This window comes from Mesoplodon mirus (assembly GCF_964341445.2).
Source record: "Mesoplodon mirus genome assembly, chromosome: 5".
Classification (NCBI taxonomy): domain Eukaryota; kingdom Metazoa; phylum Chordata; class Mammalia; order Artiodactyla; family Ziphiidae; genus Mesoplodon; species Mesoplodon mirus.
Genome location: NC_138980.1, coordinates 58,751,149 through 58,767,118, shown reverse-complemented (window position 1 = coordinate 58,767,118; position 15,970 = coordinate 58,751,149). Strand labels below are relative to the sequence as shown.

Below are 15,970 nucleotides of genomic sequence, written 5' to 3'. Positions count from 1 at the left end.
CGTTTTTCCCTTACCTGAATCCTGAGAAAAGAAACCAAGGGCTCCCTCGGGCAAACTCCCTCATTCTCCATCTGAATTTCCTCTCCGGCAGCCAAGTCAGCCAAGTCAGTGTGCAGCCTGCAGCTCAAGGCTGTAAGCTAGTGGACTAAATAAATAATTTACTAACTACTTGGCTGCCCACACAAACATGTATGTCTCCCTGTTCTATGACAGACATGAGGTCTGCCCAGATGGAGTTTATAGTCACTACATCAAGACCTTCTGAAGCTACTGCAGAGTCTTTCAAAACCCCGAAAAGTTTAGGTCTCTGATCTTGAAGCCCCACATCTTTAAGAATCTGCCTCCAAACTTCAAGACTCTCTGGAGGAATTCTTATACTAATAGGGCTATTGCCGGTGTCAGCATAGTATAGCTGGCTGGTCCTAGACCTAACATTTTAGAACTAGAAGGCACCTCATTCAATTTAACCTTATAAATGGGGCAACCAAGAGACTTATTTAAGCACATGTTATTAGCTCATGGCAGGCTCAGGTTTCCTGACTCCTAATGCAGTTTTGGTCACTCCTCTCCCTGCTCTGTGGCCTGTGACTTCCTCCAGACACTTCCTGGAGCAAGCGCAGCCCCACTCCTTCTCTCCTCTCTATCACTCCTGTCACCTAAGAAGTCCAGTGGTCCTTCACACTGCCTTAAGAAAGACCTCTGCACTGTGTGTTGAGAGCATCCAGGGCTTACTCTTTGGCTTCCCCCTTAGGATTTCAGTGGGTTTTGACAACTGGAGGTGGGAGGAAGACTGTGAACAAAGGATGGCAGTTGGGTAGGTGGACTGGACAGTGATTCATCAGAGACTGAACTTGTACACAGGGAGGGGTGGCAATAAACCTGACACATATTTGCCCCCCATACTCCAGTCCCTTAAAAGTCAGCTTTCCCAAAGCCCATTCTCACTATTCCTCACAATGAATATATGACTATTTCATCTGTAAGGTTAATTCAAGCCTACCTTCTGGATCTGCTCCAAAACCATACAAGCTCCTAGGGTGTTCTGAATAGAAGCATGGTACGGCTGGGGCCAGACTTCCTGTCTCCTCACAGGCTGCAAGGATCCAAAACTCCCTTCCTGGGACTAAAGGCAATGGGATATTTGGAGGATACCTGATTCTTATAAGAGAGGGACGAGATGAGGGAGAGGGAGACAGAATGGGAGAGAGAAAGAATTCGTTATCTGATTATTAGTGATCTGACTGACCAGGTGCCCAAGTTACCACGTTGCCTAGAAAAGCAAAAATTGTCATTTAAATAGCTTCTCCTCAATCACCTCTCTCTGCTAAACACTAGCAATTATCCCTGCTCTACATCAGAAGTCAGTCATAATTATGAATACAATGTTACAATGCTAATCTGTCACAAAGTGAAATTAAATATCTTGCAACCATGTAGAATTTAATGGAATCAATTAAAGGCTTGTTAGAAAGCAGAACTGCAGGCCATGTCACTGGCAAATGAGGATCAGGCAGATTTGACCAGTAAAGAGATAGAAAAGGGAAAATCCTCAAGAGATGGCAGGATAATCCACTTGAGAATAATTTAAATATCAAAGGGTGAAAAAAAAGGCTTGGATAGAAAGTTAAGTTTGGGGATATTTTTGCAAAAATGAGTCTTTCTAAGAGAGTGCTAAAAGTCAATCACAAAACAAAGGAGGTTTAATTGTGGTATTATACAGTTTTGTCAACACAATTAAGCTGAAAAGTTAACAGTTCTTTTGTTGTGTATTTATTCTACAACTTAGTGCATAGTTGCGGTGATAACCTAAGCTTCTTAACTGAAAAGTGAAAATAAACTTAAGTTTCATCGCTTCCAGTTTCATTTTAAAGGTAAGTTTCCAATCAAAAATTTTTACTGTGTAATTTTACACCCCTGCTTTCTGTGCATTTATTTACATTGGTCCTTTCTCTAATACCAACTTCCTCAGGTAACGAAGACCTCCTGAGGGTTCCATGGTCCTCACTGTAACTGCCACCTCTCTGAATTATGCACTCTCAGCCACATTCACTTGATAGGTTGTTATAGAAACACACAGGTAATTGTAACATAACCAACATGACTGAGCCCTGTCTACCAGGCACTGTTCCAAGTACCCCATGTGCATTAACTGGTGAGGAAGCGGAGGCACAGAGAAGTGTAAAAACTTGCCCCAAGTCACACAGCTAGTAAGTGATGGATGGCACTGAGTTTGCAATGTGGCTGCAGAGACCACGTTCTTTTCCACGATGCCATAAACATATCATGTGCATTTGGACTTGACTTCATTAGGGAAAGAATACTGATTCTCCTTAAGGAAGAAAAGATGTTCTAGAATTATCCCTGAGCTTGGACTCACCTGGCCGTATTTAGGTTCCGATAGAGCTGCCCAAGGGACTCCAGCAGCCTCCCCTCCATCTCCCGGTCCCTGAGTTGCTGAGCCAGGGCCAGCCAGTGTTCGTGGTAGGTGATACATGCCTCGGGGCTTGGGGACACAGAGCTGTAGAAATGGCAGAGGGATTTGGTGACCTGAAGCTGACCTGAACATAAAGCAGGAACACGGATGAGATGAGTGGAGATAATGGAAAAAATGTCTTCTAACACCTATTTCTAAAGCATCCCAGCAGCATGGGATATACTCACTCTTCAGGTGTTGATGCCTTAATCCAAACAGCAATGCCATTTCGTAACAAAAGCGGCCACTGGCCAGCTGGCGTCGATACACCTCAACTTGGGCCAACCAGAGAAGCACCTGTACTAATTCCATGTCTGTCTCCATGCTGGCCTGGAGTTTAGAATAGAGTTGCACAGCCTGCAGAAGATAGTCCCTGGCTGGCTGCTGAGTCCAGGATTTAAGGGTCAGATGGCCAAGATTGGCCAAAGCCACCGCCTGGTTGTGCATATCCCTTGCCTCCTGAGCTCTGTTCAAGGCCCGAAGATAGCTGTTGGCTGCCCTGTTCACCCGGCCTTCACCTTGAAGTGCGAGTCCCAGGAGGTTATGGACCACTCCCTTTTGGGTAACACTCTCTGTCCCCTTCAGGGAGTATAAGAGTGGCTCGAGGATGTCCAAAGCCTTCTTTGCCTGGCTGGCTAAGAGATAGGCCCATGCCAAGCAGAGGGAAGACTCAAAAGCTTCCTGCTCACTCAGCAGCTGGCCTAGCATCAAGGCTTGGCTCAGGTAGTGGATGGCGCCATCAGGAGACCTATGTTGGAGGTACACTTTGGACAGGATGAGACACAGCGTCCTCTGGGTGCTCTGATCCACCTGCTCCTCACAGGCAGCCAGTGCCTGCCTGAGTGCTGGGCACGCCAGGGCAGAAACTTCACCCCAGCTTGGGGAGGGGATGCCAAGGAGCTTGGTGGTGTTCTGGAGGACCAGGTGGACCTGCCAAATTGGAAGGGCCATCCCTTGGGTGCTCTGAGTACCACGTTGCCGGACAGAAGCCACCGCAAGGTGTGGCAGGTATTTCTTGTCATAGAGAAAACTCAAGATAGTGGCTGCAGCATCCAACGTGGGAGGGTGTCCAGAGAGGAGCTGCAGGCGCTCAGCGAAGGGCAGGACCTCGTCGTGCCGGCCGAGGATTAGGAGCAATCGGACGGCCAGGAAGCAGGCTCTGGCCTCCAGGGGGCAGCTGCCTGACACGATGCCCTGTCTCAGCACATAGGCCACCACATCCAGCTCACTCTTGGCACTATACTCCCGGTCAGGCAGGCAGACCAACATGGCACCTGCCTTTTCCAACAGGCCCGAGCCTTTATGCCTCAGCCTCTGCCTCAGGTAGATGGCCGCCAAATTGATGTACAGGGCAGCCACCAAGGATAGGTCCTTAAATGCCCCGTTGAGAATGTGGATGGCCTCCTCAAAGTACACCCTGGCCTGAGAGAGTTTGACCTTCCTAACGCTTAGCCGGCCCAGGAGGAAGCAGAGCCGGGCATGGGCCCAGGTCATGTGGCTCCGTTTGGCCCACTTCCTCGAGGCCTCCAGGTAGGCCACGAGCTCATCCTCCTCAGAGTAGCTGTAGAAGGAAGTCGTGAGGAAAGAGAAGGAAAAATCATAGAGGCTCTTAAAGTGGTCAGCATAACCCTCGTGATCCAGAAAAGCCAATATGGGGGTGAAGTTCTCAGCCTCCTCCTCCTCCTGACCGGTGTTCAGGTCCATGAGCAGCTCCGGGTCATCGAGGTCATCAGGCTCTGGCAGGTGATAGGTGTCTGAGGCGGCTGAAAGGAGCTCCTCCTCCAGGCTGGAGTCCTCGGAGCTGCTGGACTGTCTGGAGCCCATGGCCTGATGCTCCTCCCAGGCTCCACCAGGCCAGGTCTCCTTGAAGCCTTCGGGCTGGGACACTGTAAGGGACAGGCAGAATTGAGCAACCCTAAGTACCTGCAACTATGGTGGCCAGCTCTTGGCAAGAGGACAGGACGCTATCCTGCAGGACTGGAGGTCAGGTTCAGCATGATCTCTACTCACCGCTCAGATCGTTTGGAAGACTCTGGATGGATTCAAACCCACCTGGAGAGAGATGAAGGATGAACCTATGTTAGGTCAGAATGGCCCAGTATGCTTATGCCTACAGGTGCTCCCTGACCAGTGGCCCCTTAGGACACTTTGTGTTTCAGTTTCAGACCATCTGCCAACCCTAAGGTACTAGGCAGCATCTTCCCTTCACCATCAATGCTGCAGGGACCTGAAGATCATCTTGTTTAACCCACTCACCTTACAGTTGGGAACTGAGGTAGAAAGGAGAACAGAGTCAGAGAAGAAAAGCCAGAAACATGAGCTCTATGACAAGAGGTGTGGGTATGGGTGGGGGGGCAGGGGGTGGAATCTGAAGGCCCAAATGTCTCAGCAAGTTTATGACAAAGCCATGAACAGAACTCCAAGGGCAGCGCACTTTGTGGCACGTGGCACTGCCTCCCATTTATGTGTGTACAGCCTTCCTTCTTCCTTCCTCCATTCATTCAGCATCCATCCACTCAACAGACAGACTCAGTGCTTTGTAAATTTGACAAGATGAGGTGACTAAATGTAAATAATGAAGAAAAGAAGGTAAAGAAGCATCTACCGTTCCTAAGTTTTGTTCCCTGAAGTACCTTGGTGGGATGAGGTGGGAGAAGGGACGGTCTTGAGCAGTTTTAGACGTTTTGAGTTTGCGGTACTTGCAGGAGTTCTAGCAGAGAATGAAATAGATCTGCGGCCAAGGAGAAAAGTGGAGACTTGCAAATATGGATTTGTGACTGACAACAGGTCACAAAGAGTGGGTCAAAGTCCCAGAAAAAGGATTTGGAAGGAAACACAAAGCGGGTGAGGGAGGAGTGGGGAGAGGGGACTTGTGAATGAGCCAGAAAAACTTCAGCATTTACTTGCAGATGGGAGCCAATGAAGGAGACTGAAAAGGCAGTCTGTAAAGAGAAAAGAGGAGTCAAGGAGAGCAAGGTGGCTTACGGTGCAGCCACCTAACATAAAAGTGAACTAAGACAAGGTGAGAACCAAGAAGACAACCTGGGGTTTGGCAGCAAAGAAGCTGACCCCTTTGGCTAATGCAGCCACAGTGGAGCTTGTGGAGGCGAAGGCCAGGTTCATGCTCCATAGGACAAGGGCTGCTAGAAAGAAGATTCTACCTCTTCCTGGCAAAGAAGCAATAGCCAGCCACCTGTGCCTGCACTCTGAGCTCTCCAGTGCACTTTGAGGGTAGCAGGCCCCTCACCAAGTCAAGCCTCCACCTGCTATTCTCTAGGGAAGGCTTCTTCTGTGAGTGTCATTGCACATACTTAAGATCTGCAACCCCCAAAGGTCCCACAGCCAAACGCAGCAGAGCTAGAGAGCTGGGCTCTGGAGAGCTGTTCATGCACCTGGCCCTCCCTGACATTGCGGAACACGTGCCAGTCTTATGCCGTCATTTCTCTGCAGGCCAGGACCACCGAGAGCACAAATGATGCATGAGTTACCAAAAAAATGCTTCCTCTGGGAAGAAGAATTACAGGGCATAGGCCTTGGGGGAGTTGGAATTTACCAGTAGGATGCACCCTCTGCTGGTTGCCTTGGTGCCAGGGATAGCCTGTGCAGCCATAAGGAGCAGCCCTGCACCCAGCAGAGCTGCACTCCTGGTCTATAGATAAGAGATAACAGACTGCCTGAGACCTGCCCCTGGACCTCTCTCAACCACTGGATCAACAATTGGCAGATACCCTGGATCCAAGCCTATAGCCACCCTGCCTTCAAGGCCGGCCCCAAGTAGTCCTTGATTTTTACACCTTTCAGACCTCCTGCCTACCAGGCTGCATTCATAGCTTCAGCTTCCTGGCTCAGCCTGGTGGGGCAGTGTGATCGGCTTGTGGCAAGATAGTGCTGCCAGGGCTGGTGCTGATGCCTGGGTGAGGTGCTCTTCACAGATGTTCCTATCTGGGAGAAACTCTCCAATTCCCACCTCTGCTCCGGGAGCTGGCCTGAGGGTCCCTTCTTCAGAATCTCTGGCTGCACCCATGAAATGTGTGCCATCTAATCTGGCCATACAGGAGTAGACACAACATCACCATCACTGAAGAGATAGGAGAAACAGGAGTCCTTCCTCAAACCCTGCCAATGAATGCACTTCCTGACACAGAGCAGTGGGCCCCTCCCAAAGTAAAAGAAAAGAGTATCATTCATTCACTCAGTCATTCAGACACTGCTGAAAACTGTGCTAGGCACTGAGGTCCCTCACCCACCCAAAGCTAACACACCCAACAGTCCAATGTCATTTTGTGTCAGGGGCAGTGTGGTGAAGTAGGGATTGTCCTGACGAGAAGATAGGGGAGGGCAGTTCTTATCCTGGCTCAGGCACTAATTCACTTGGGCCTCAGTTTCCTAATCTGTAAAATAAGAGGAGAAGTCATCTCTTAGGGTCCTTCTAGCTATGACATTCTATGGCTCCACCTTCATTACTGGGGAGCCAGACAACTTCAGCCCTAGAAGGAAAACGCTCAGCCACAACTCAGGAAGTTTTCTTCTCCAGGATTAGAATGGGAGGCTCAATATGGCCAGCCTCCCATGCTATAGCTGAGTTGATTTCATCACATCTCACAGTTTCTAGGCAGCAAGTCCCCCTCAACTCCAAAACTGTCTGAAATGCAAAGTGAAAATGCTGCTAATCAAATATGACCCAGGTCATCAACTCAACCGTGGTCATAGCCTCACATTCATGCATAGGATTATACTTTAGAGATATTCTGTTTCTAGTTAGGAACACTCCCTTAATCTTGAGGAGCTTGGGCTTTCACAGGGTCTGAGGAGCGAACACTCACTAAGCCGATAGACAGATGTTATGTCAGTCTGAGCAAGCGTGTGGAGGAAGCTGGCACACTCAGCTTTCCTGTCACTTCCTGGGACCCCCAGAGAGCATCTTTCCTCATCACTGAAAAAGGTGGAGTTCTTGCTCCTGTATTGAGGCAAAAGACATGGACACAGATCAGTGCAAGGTTCCAGACACGACCCCTTCTCTTTTCGCCCTAGGATGTAGTGAAGGACACAGAGAAGCCATCAACCCACGGGCCCAGAGCTGAACTCAGACTCATCTCACTGTTGTATGATGTATTTATTTATACTGCCAAGGAAGAAGAGCTGGTAACACCTCATCTGTGCAGAACTGACCTACGCCGTTGCTGAACTGATCAAAGTGGCAATGAAAACACCCTTCCTGTTAAAACTGCATCTCCCAAGGAAAACAAAGCCCCTTCCTTCGACTCCTACCCATTCTTTGAGACCACATGGTGACCATTTTTAAGGGAAGAAATAGGAACTGGCTGCCCTAAATGTAAGAGTGGGAAAAGGACGATTAAAAGATGTTTCTTTGACAGGTTATTTCAAGAAAACACTCGGGATTAATGACACAATCTAGAGGAACAATGGAGAAAACTTGACTGTGGTCAGAACGAACCTTTCACATTGGATGTTGACATCTGATTCCATGACACAGAACAGTGTTATGTAGCATTAAGATAGAGAAAGAAGGCTAAGGTGTGGGAAGGGGGTAGAAGGAGGGCCAGGGGGCTGGAAGAAATGATTATAAATAATAGAGATCTGTTCTGTTCTCTATTGTATAAACTAATTGTTAAAACTAATTTGCTCACCAGAGGTCTGTCATAGAATCAAAGAATATGAAAATTAGAAGTGCCTTGGAAAGTATTCAGTCCAGTGCCTATCTGGACAACACTTAATATCTCTTTCAGTTCTAAATATTCTTTAAACTTCAGAATCCAGTTTTAAAACAAAAATAACTTAGAAGCCCAAGAGCTAATAACAACTAACACTTGGGAGGGGCTTATTATGAATCACACACTATTAACTCATTTAATCTACGCAGTTGCCCTATGATACAGGTACTATTCTTATCCCCTTTTTACAGAGGAAGAGACTGAGGCACAGAAAAATAAAGTTGGTGGTTAGGGAGCAGTAGAGCAGGATGTAAGTAGGATGTAAGAAGAGGTTCTCTCTTTCAAGCAGGGTTAACGGAGGGGCTGGGATGGAGTGCCATGGTCTGCCACTTACCCATTATCCCCATAGCTCAGATAAATGCAGTTTGAAAGTCAGTGATGAGAAAATTAGCCATTAATGTGAACTGCTCAAGGTCACACCTCTAATCAGTGGCAGAACTGGCACTAAAGCTGTGTCCTGACATCTATGGCTCTTGACACCACACTTACTGAACCCCCATCTCTCTGGCTTGACCTCCAGATTCTCCCTAGCACTCTAAGAGCTTCCATCCTCAAAAGAACATGTAATTGAATTCTACATCTAAACTCATTTGAGATAAAAAGAATATGATCCCAAATTTCCGTAGAACACTTGAATTTTACAAAGCATTCCTGAATTTACTATTTCATTTACTCTTCATAATAACCCGATGATGTAGGTATTTTTATCCATACTTATAGATGAAGATTCAGAAAGTAATTTAGTGACACGCTCAGAATTACACAGCTAGGAAGTGGTAAAGCTGACACTGAAGCTGAGGTCTTCTGCCTCTGTGTCCATTGCCGCATGGCTGATCTACTAACGTCCTGAGTCCCAGACACTTAGAGTCTAAGAAGCTTGATAAATTACATTAGGGCTTTCCCAGCATGGAGACAGGCTTAGAAGGAGTGTGGCAGAGCTTCTAGAAATATGGCAGGCTGACGTGCTCCACACAGGGCTACTGAGAGTCTTCAAAGTCACTCTGGCCAAATACAAACACTTTATCTATTCGGATAGAAGGCCTGCCTGAGGTTTAAGAATGGGTTTTCCAGCTGCTGTTGCTGTGAAATTAGGTAGCTGATGTTGAAATCTGGGCTATAAAAAAGGAAACCCACAAAAATTTGCTTCCGCAGATAAGCAGGATCCCTTTGCCATGTGTCAGAGGCAAAGACTAAATCTGACTCAGAAAACAGCTTCTGAGAAATTTCATTCTCAATACACTGCCAATTTGATTAAATGAATAAATCAAAGAATACATGCATGCATACATATATACATTCATACACGCACACATATGTACAAACAGGGTACAAACACTTCAGGGAGTAATACACCAGTACAGGGAGGAAAGCTGGGGGAAGAGGATGGAGATTTCAGCAAATGCTGGACCATCTTCAGAAACCTGACCCTAAACGAACACAGAGTAAGAGTGACACCCAGTGGCCTGATCACAGGGACAGCACAGCACACAGGGATGGTTCCCAGGACTTCCACACCCTGGCTGCTGCTGACAGGTTGTTTGTGGGGTTTTCCTCCAATTGCTGTGTTTCGGGGGTATCTATAAACTAGAGAATGATTTCTAGAGTGTGCAATGAGCCAGTTCTCCTCTTCTCTCCCTCTCCCACCCCTCCGTCTCCTGTCCACTTTCCCCCTCCCTACCGAATGTGCAGTCCCTGGTGCATGGGGTCCCACAGGTGACCAGGTAGAGGCCAACAGGCAACTCTATGCAAGTAAGGTTTCCTGCCACCACTTGGATACAGGGGATGATATTCTGCAGGGTGAGTGTATCCTGTACAACTAAACTAGCTAAAATGTGATGATCAGATTAATTTAGTAGTACTGGGTTATTGCCATTTGAGGCATGATACGAGGTACAGAAGTTCAATATAATTGATTAAATCTGACACCTGCCCCCAGTATCCTGTTAAAACTGCCTCTCAGAGATTACCACCCGCAACAGTAACAGCAATAAGAGTTAATGCATATTGATTACACTTACACACACACACACACACACACACACACACACACACACACACACACACACACACACACACACACTGTGCCAGGCACCATTCTAAGTGTTTTACATGTATCATTTCAACTCAAGACAATCTTATGGGCAAATACTAATACTGTATGCATTTTACAGATGAGAAAACTGAAGCTTAGAGAAACAAATTAACATATCCAAAGTCACCCAGCTGGTAAGCTAATGGAGACACAGGATGTGCTCACATGGCCATAAATGTCTTCCAGGAAGTCTGGCTCTGGAATTCTTTATTACTGACCTATGCTGCCGCCCAATAACCAGTGACCTCCCCAGGGCCAGTGACTTCTCAATGGTCAATTTCAAAGGCCTTCCATAGTGTTAAGCGTCCCCCACCTCCCACATGGCTGGTTCCTCCCGCTCAGCCGTCCTTTCTTCCTCTGCTCTATAAATGGTTCTTCCCCATGGAGTCGCTCTTCTTTTTATTCTTCCTCCCTTTCACTAGGACCTCAGCTGCAGGACTCTGTTTTTGAAAAAGAACCCTAGATTTAACATCAGCAATCTGCAATCCCAGACCCAAGCCATGGTTCAGCTGTTACACTCCGGGGGTCCTCACCTACTCCTGCAGTAAACTGAGGGGGTAGTTTTAGCAGCAGTTCTCACCTGGGCTGCACACTAGCCCCACCTGGGGAGCTTTTACAACCATGGCTGCCCAGGCCCCACGCAAACCAATGAGAATGAACTGCTGGGGGCAGAACACAGGTATCCATATTTGTAAGCTTCCAGAATCTCTAAAGTCTGTTGACTGGTCCTAGCAGTGCCCTCTCCTCTCCATTCCCCTTGCCCCTTCCCAAATGCCCCTAACCTCAGCTTTCTCATTGGTCCCCTGCCTCCAGGCTCTCCTCTGACCATGCACACCTCAGCCAAAGCCAGGGTTGGCTTCCTAGACAGAAGTCCCAGTCACATCATGTCACCCTTGCTCAAATACATTCAGTGGCTCCTCATGCCCTGACAGGCCCATGGCATAGGCGTTTCCCGTCTTTCACATCACGGCCCCGCTGAGCCTTTGCCACACTAGCACCCTCCTGGTGACCTGCCCCCAACAACATGAATCGTTCCTCAACATCCCCCTTACTTTCCTACCTGTGACCTCCTTTCCCTATTGACATCTGTTGAAATGTCTTACACCGTGCAGAGCTGAACTCACATGTTACCTTTTTGAGGAACGTTCTCTTGATGCCCTTTATCTCCTTCTAAACTCCCATCGTTCTCCATACCTCTCCAGGAGCATAGTGAGTGATCTTCCTCTTATAGAGGTACCTTGGTTCCCACATTTCTGTTAGGGAAAATGACCTTCTCTCCCCTCTCCCTAAAAAGGACAGGGCTTAGAGGAAGCTTCTGCCCTTGGTCCACTCTCCTTAGTGGCTCTTTCTACAAGAGAAGGAGTTCCAGTTGGAGTGTTCAGAGCCTTAGGCATTGTTTGGGCCGTGTTCTCCCCATGTGGAGGGCTATGGTGTCTCAAGGTTAGCCACCAACTCTGTGTTCCCTCTTGTACTTCCTGGGCCCAGGCTTTCCACTGTTTGCTATCCCCGTGCAGGATGCCCACCCAGAGAGACCGGGCAGTACCCCAGCACTCCATGACAGGGTGGCAGGAGCAGGCTGGCCACCTGCTGCTGACTAGTCATGTGGTGGCTCTGCTCCTCAGAACCAGCCCTTCTGTACTGAAGGCAGGAAAGAGTAGAAGAGGCACTCCGCCATCCTGGCCAACACCGACTTCCCATACATTAAGCTCTCAGCAGACAGACCTCTGTGGGAAGGACTCTCCATTCACTAAGTTGGATTCTATAGGTCCCTGTGTGTGTACTCCCCTGATGGGGCCCCTTGATTGGGTGGGAAGGGCTAAGAGCAGGCCCTGGGTTTGGGGGGTTGTGCTTCTCTCCTTGCACAGAGGAAGGCCTCAATGACCATCTGCTGAAATGAACTGAACTGACTCCTTCCCTGATCACTCATATTTTCTTTCCTATCACTCCTCATGTCGCCTTGATTGTCAGAATGTGCTCCTCTGGGTTCATGTTACCAGGAAACCCTGAAGCTCATCTTCAAACCGGCTCAGAATGGGGCAGGACCACTGGGGAAGGTGGCCCTGCTCCAGCACATCCCAGAGGGTCTGTGTGTCATACTCACATTGGGGAATAAGAATCAGGATCTATGTTTCTGGTGGGGACAAAGCCCACTTCTCCTGAGAGCGCTGACTTCCCAATGAACCACTGAAGCCCAGGAATGACAAAGCCGATGATCTCAATGCTTTCTCCCTGGAGGAAATTCAGTTCATCCTTTTCTTCCCTCTCATATTCCTTCCAGGCCTTACATTTTCCTCTACCTGTGGGAAAACAGCACACAGGTCAACCAAATAAGGCAGGAACAGCTGAGCCTTCCACTAGCTTCCAGTGTAATATGAAATGAAGAGTTCCCAGACTTTAGAACTTTAAGGACCAGTAAAATTTCTCCCCCCCTCAAAAAAAGAAATTGGCAGGAATGATATAGGGTAACTGGCTTTTCATTTGGCCAAGCTAGGAAATTCAAAAAAGGAACTCCCATCCACTTTTACCACCGTTTTATAAGAGAAATTTTAACAAATGTAGTAAATATAATCTCAGAATACTAGGTATACCTTAAAACAGAATAAAGGTAGTTTATGTCAAACTAGAAAGCTCACTATATTGTCCTACTTTGTCCGATTTGCCATTATCATGTAAACACTTTGTCATGGTTGGCACAGATCCACAGACAAGGGTGAGGACTACTGTAGGATCTCTCCATTTCCTTCTGGCTCCTTTGGCCACTATGACCTTCAGTCTCCCCAACTGTAAAATGGGGATAATGAGAAAACCTGTCTTTTACAAATATCAGGAAGAGTTAAACAGATAAAGTGCACAATGCCTGGTACTTAGGCAACCCTCAATACATCTTAGCCTCATATCACTGGCGAACAGAAAACAGCTGGTTACCCAGAGGGTTCTGGAAGACTCCTCTTCTATGGGCACTACCTAGCTTGATCAGCTGCCAAGCTAGGATCTAGTAATGATATATGTATGACAACTGTACTCTCCAGTATACAAAGTACACTTATGTCCCTTTTCTCAGATCTTTCTAGGAGCCCCAAAGGGTAAGCAGAGCAACTATCAGAATCTCCTTTTTATAGATTAGAAGGTGGAAGCACAGAGAGGGTACGTGATTTGTCCAAGGAGTTTGTGTGTGAACTAGAACTTAAGTCTCTCCACTGCTGTTAACCCTTCTTTCCACTAATCCAGCTCTAGTTGAGGTAGCAGTTTTTATATGCCCCAGTTTCCATATTTGCTTCAGCTCCCCCGCTAAAGCTACTGGATTTGTTTTTCCTGACATTTTTGGTCAAGTTTCTGTTGACTGTGCCTTCAGAATCAGAAGTTCCCACTGCTTTGGTAGTATCTACCATGTGTTAAACACAATGTGAGAAAACTGTACTAAGTGATTTACAGATGTCATTTAGTTTAATTTCTCATGACAACATTTAAAGTTGGTTTTACAGTAACATTTTACTAATGAGGAAGTTGTGGCATTGTGAGAGCACGTCATGGACTGGCCGAGGTCACAATGGTTTTAAGCTGTGGGGCTAGAATTGGAACCCAGAATAGGACTTCACAGCCCCATGTTCCTAACGACAAGGCCATACTGCCTCAGATAGCTAAAAGTCTTGTTTGTGGTTGATTATTAATTAGATATAATGTCTGGGTCTCATAATTCTGTTTCTTTTTTTTTTAAGTGGTACTTGGGCTTAGAACTTTAAAAATTGCACTTCATGCTAGGTGCAGGAAGGCAGCTCCAAGGATGAAGATGAAACGAATGTATATTCTAGATACATAGAAAACATTAAATTTCCTTATCCAGTAGATACAAATATACTTATAGATATATATGTATGTGTAAATATTTATGTGTGTGTATGTGTATATATATACATACATACACATGTATATAGAGATTACATAAAATGTATGCATTTATACATATGTATGTATTTCATCTATTTAACAAATATTTACTGAGCACCCGCTATGTGCCAAGCATTCTTAATCTTCCTAAATTCAAGATTAACTTCACAAAACTCTGAAGAAAATTAGAAAATGTTTTGACTAGAGATTGAAAGCAGGCAGCCTGCAGGCCACATCTGGCCCACACAGGGCTTTTTTTTCCCCCACATATCTTTAAATCCCTATGGTCCCTACCATTCCCTAACATCTTCCCTCCAGGCCCTCCACGCATCTGTGTGTTCTGCCTGTCCCTGGAGGTATTTATATCTACAGTACAGCCCTCATCTGAGACCTCTCATTTCACAGGCAAGGAAACCCATGGGAACAGATGGTATAATTGGGTTCCCCAAATTCAGTCAGCAGCAGAGGTGAGACAGGAATTCACATCCACTGACTCCAAATCTGCCGATAAAAGGAGGAGGCAGAGCAATATTATCTCCCTAATAACACTGCCTTCAACTCAGCCGTACCGATCTGATAGGAGCCTGTCCAATCCCTCTTCCTGGAAAGGCCACAGCTTCCTGGATAATTCTTTAGGAACCATCTGCCAATGGAAACATGGGGTTTGCAAACATGGATTTCAAAAAATTTGAACAGTGAGCAGAATAATCCATTAAAATGATGCTGATGATGATAAGTATTATTGTAATTTTGGTTACTTTTATTAAAATAGTGGCAAACATTTACTGAGAACTTACTTTTTATCAAGCACTGTGAAAAATAAAGAAGCTCAGCAGGCCTGGGATATTTTCTGGCTCAGCAATTAGCTTGTCAGTTAAATATCTAACAAAGGATCCCATTCCATTCTCACTGTCAGATTCTCTGCCACACACAGAACCCACGGCCTGGAATCATGCTTACTGTCACTCTCTATGTTTGAGTTTACAATATCTTCCAGCAAGGATTCTGGAACTTTAGTGTGAAAAACATCGCCTGATGTTTAAGGGGAGCGTATATAAAATGCAGATTTTTGGATCCAACCTCAAGAGAGTCTGAGGAGGGCCAGAGGGTATAAACTTGCAGTAGAATCCCCAGGCGACTCTGCTACAAATGGTCCCCAGTCCCCACAGTGAGAAACACTGCACTGGAGACCAGGGAGTGTATTTCTTCTTTGGTACAATGTCCATGTGAAACTTTGAGTTGTCTCCATTTCATCTAATTGTGCAAATCTTGACTTAAAAAAATAACAAAACATAAAAAGCCACCCAAGTTTGTTCCCTCCCTGGCACCATGGATGTCCACATCTGCAAATGTGCCTACTCTGTTCTGCAGACCTCAGTGCACTCTGAGACCCTCTCCCAGGAGGTGAGTGGTTACTCACTGGTGGAAAGGGAGAGGCAGGGGTTCCAAGGCTGACACCGGCACCAAGCCCCGCTGACCCGTCACCAAGGACATGCCTTCCCACTCGAACTCGCCTTCAGCTGTCTTCACCGAGATTAACTCATTCTTGCAAAGTGGCAAATACTCCCCTTCCTTCTCAGCTGGCTGAGCCATGGAGCACGTGGCTCTGCAGAAGAAGTGACCTGCAGAGAATGAGAAAAGCTCTTTCCAAGGAGTAGCAGGAAGTGAAAATGGAGTATCCCGCTATGTATATTTCCATCAGAGCCCAGATACTTTTCTTTCTGAAAGTAAAGTACACAGTCCAGGGGGAGGTACTACAAGAGGTCTTTGTGACCCCAGGAAAACTGG

General features: G+C 46.7%; 1 protein-coding gene across 5 annotated transcripts in view; it reads right to left on the bottom strand.

Annotated features, from left to right (window-relative positions):
- The window catches only part of SH3TC2 (SH3 domain and tetratricopeptide repeats 2), a 57,983-nt gene that overhangs the window by 20,875 nt on the left and 21,138 nt on the right, over positions 1-15,970 (bottom strand). For 3 of the 5 annotated variants that reach the window (XM_082622260.1, XM_082622259.1, XM_082622262.1), the window contains exons 6-12: positions 15,603-15,825; positions 14,752-14,825; positions 12,399-12,594; positions 7,297-7,430; positions 4,484-4,525; positions 2,662-4,359; positions 2,378-2,558 (exon numbers count right to left, since the gene is read on the bottom strand). In XM_082622260.1, coding sequence (XP_082478386.1) covers positions 2,378-2,558; positions 2,662-4,359; positions 4,484-4,525; positions 7,297-7,430; positions 12,399-12,594; positions 14,752-14,825; positions 15,603-15,825 — 2,548 coding nt within the window. The remainder of the gene's footprint in view (positions 1-2,377; positions 2,559-2,661; positions 4,360-4,483; positions 4,526-7,296; positions 7,431-12,398; positions 12,595-14,751; positions 14,826-15,602; positions 15,826-15,970) is intronic. The other 2 variants (XM_082622258.1, XM_082622261.1) reach the window with 2 other exon arrangements.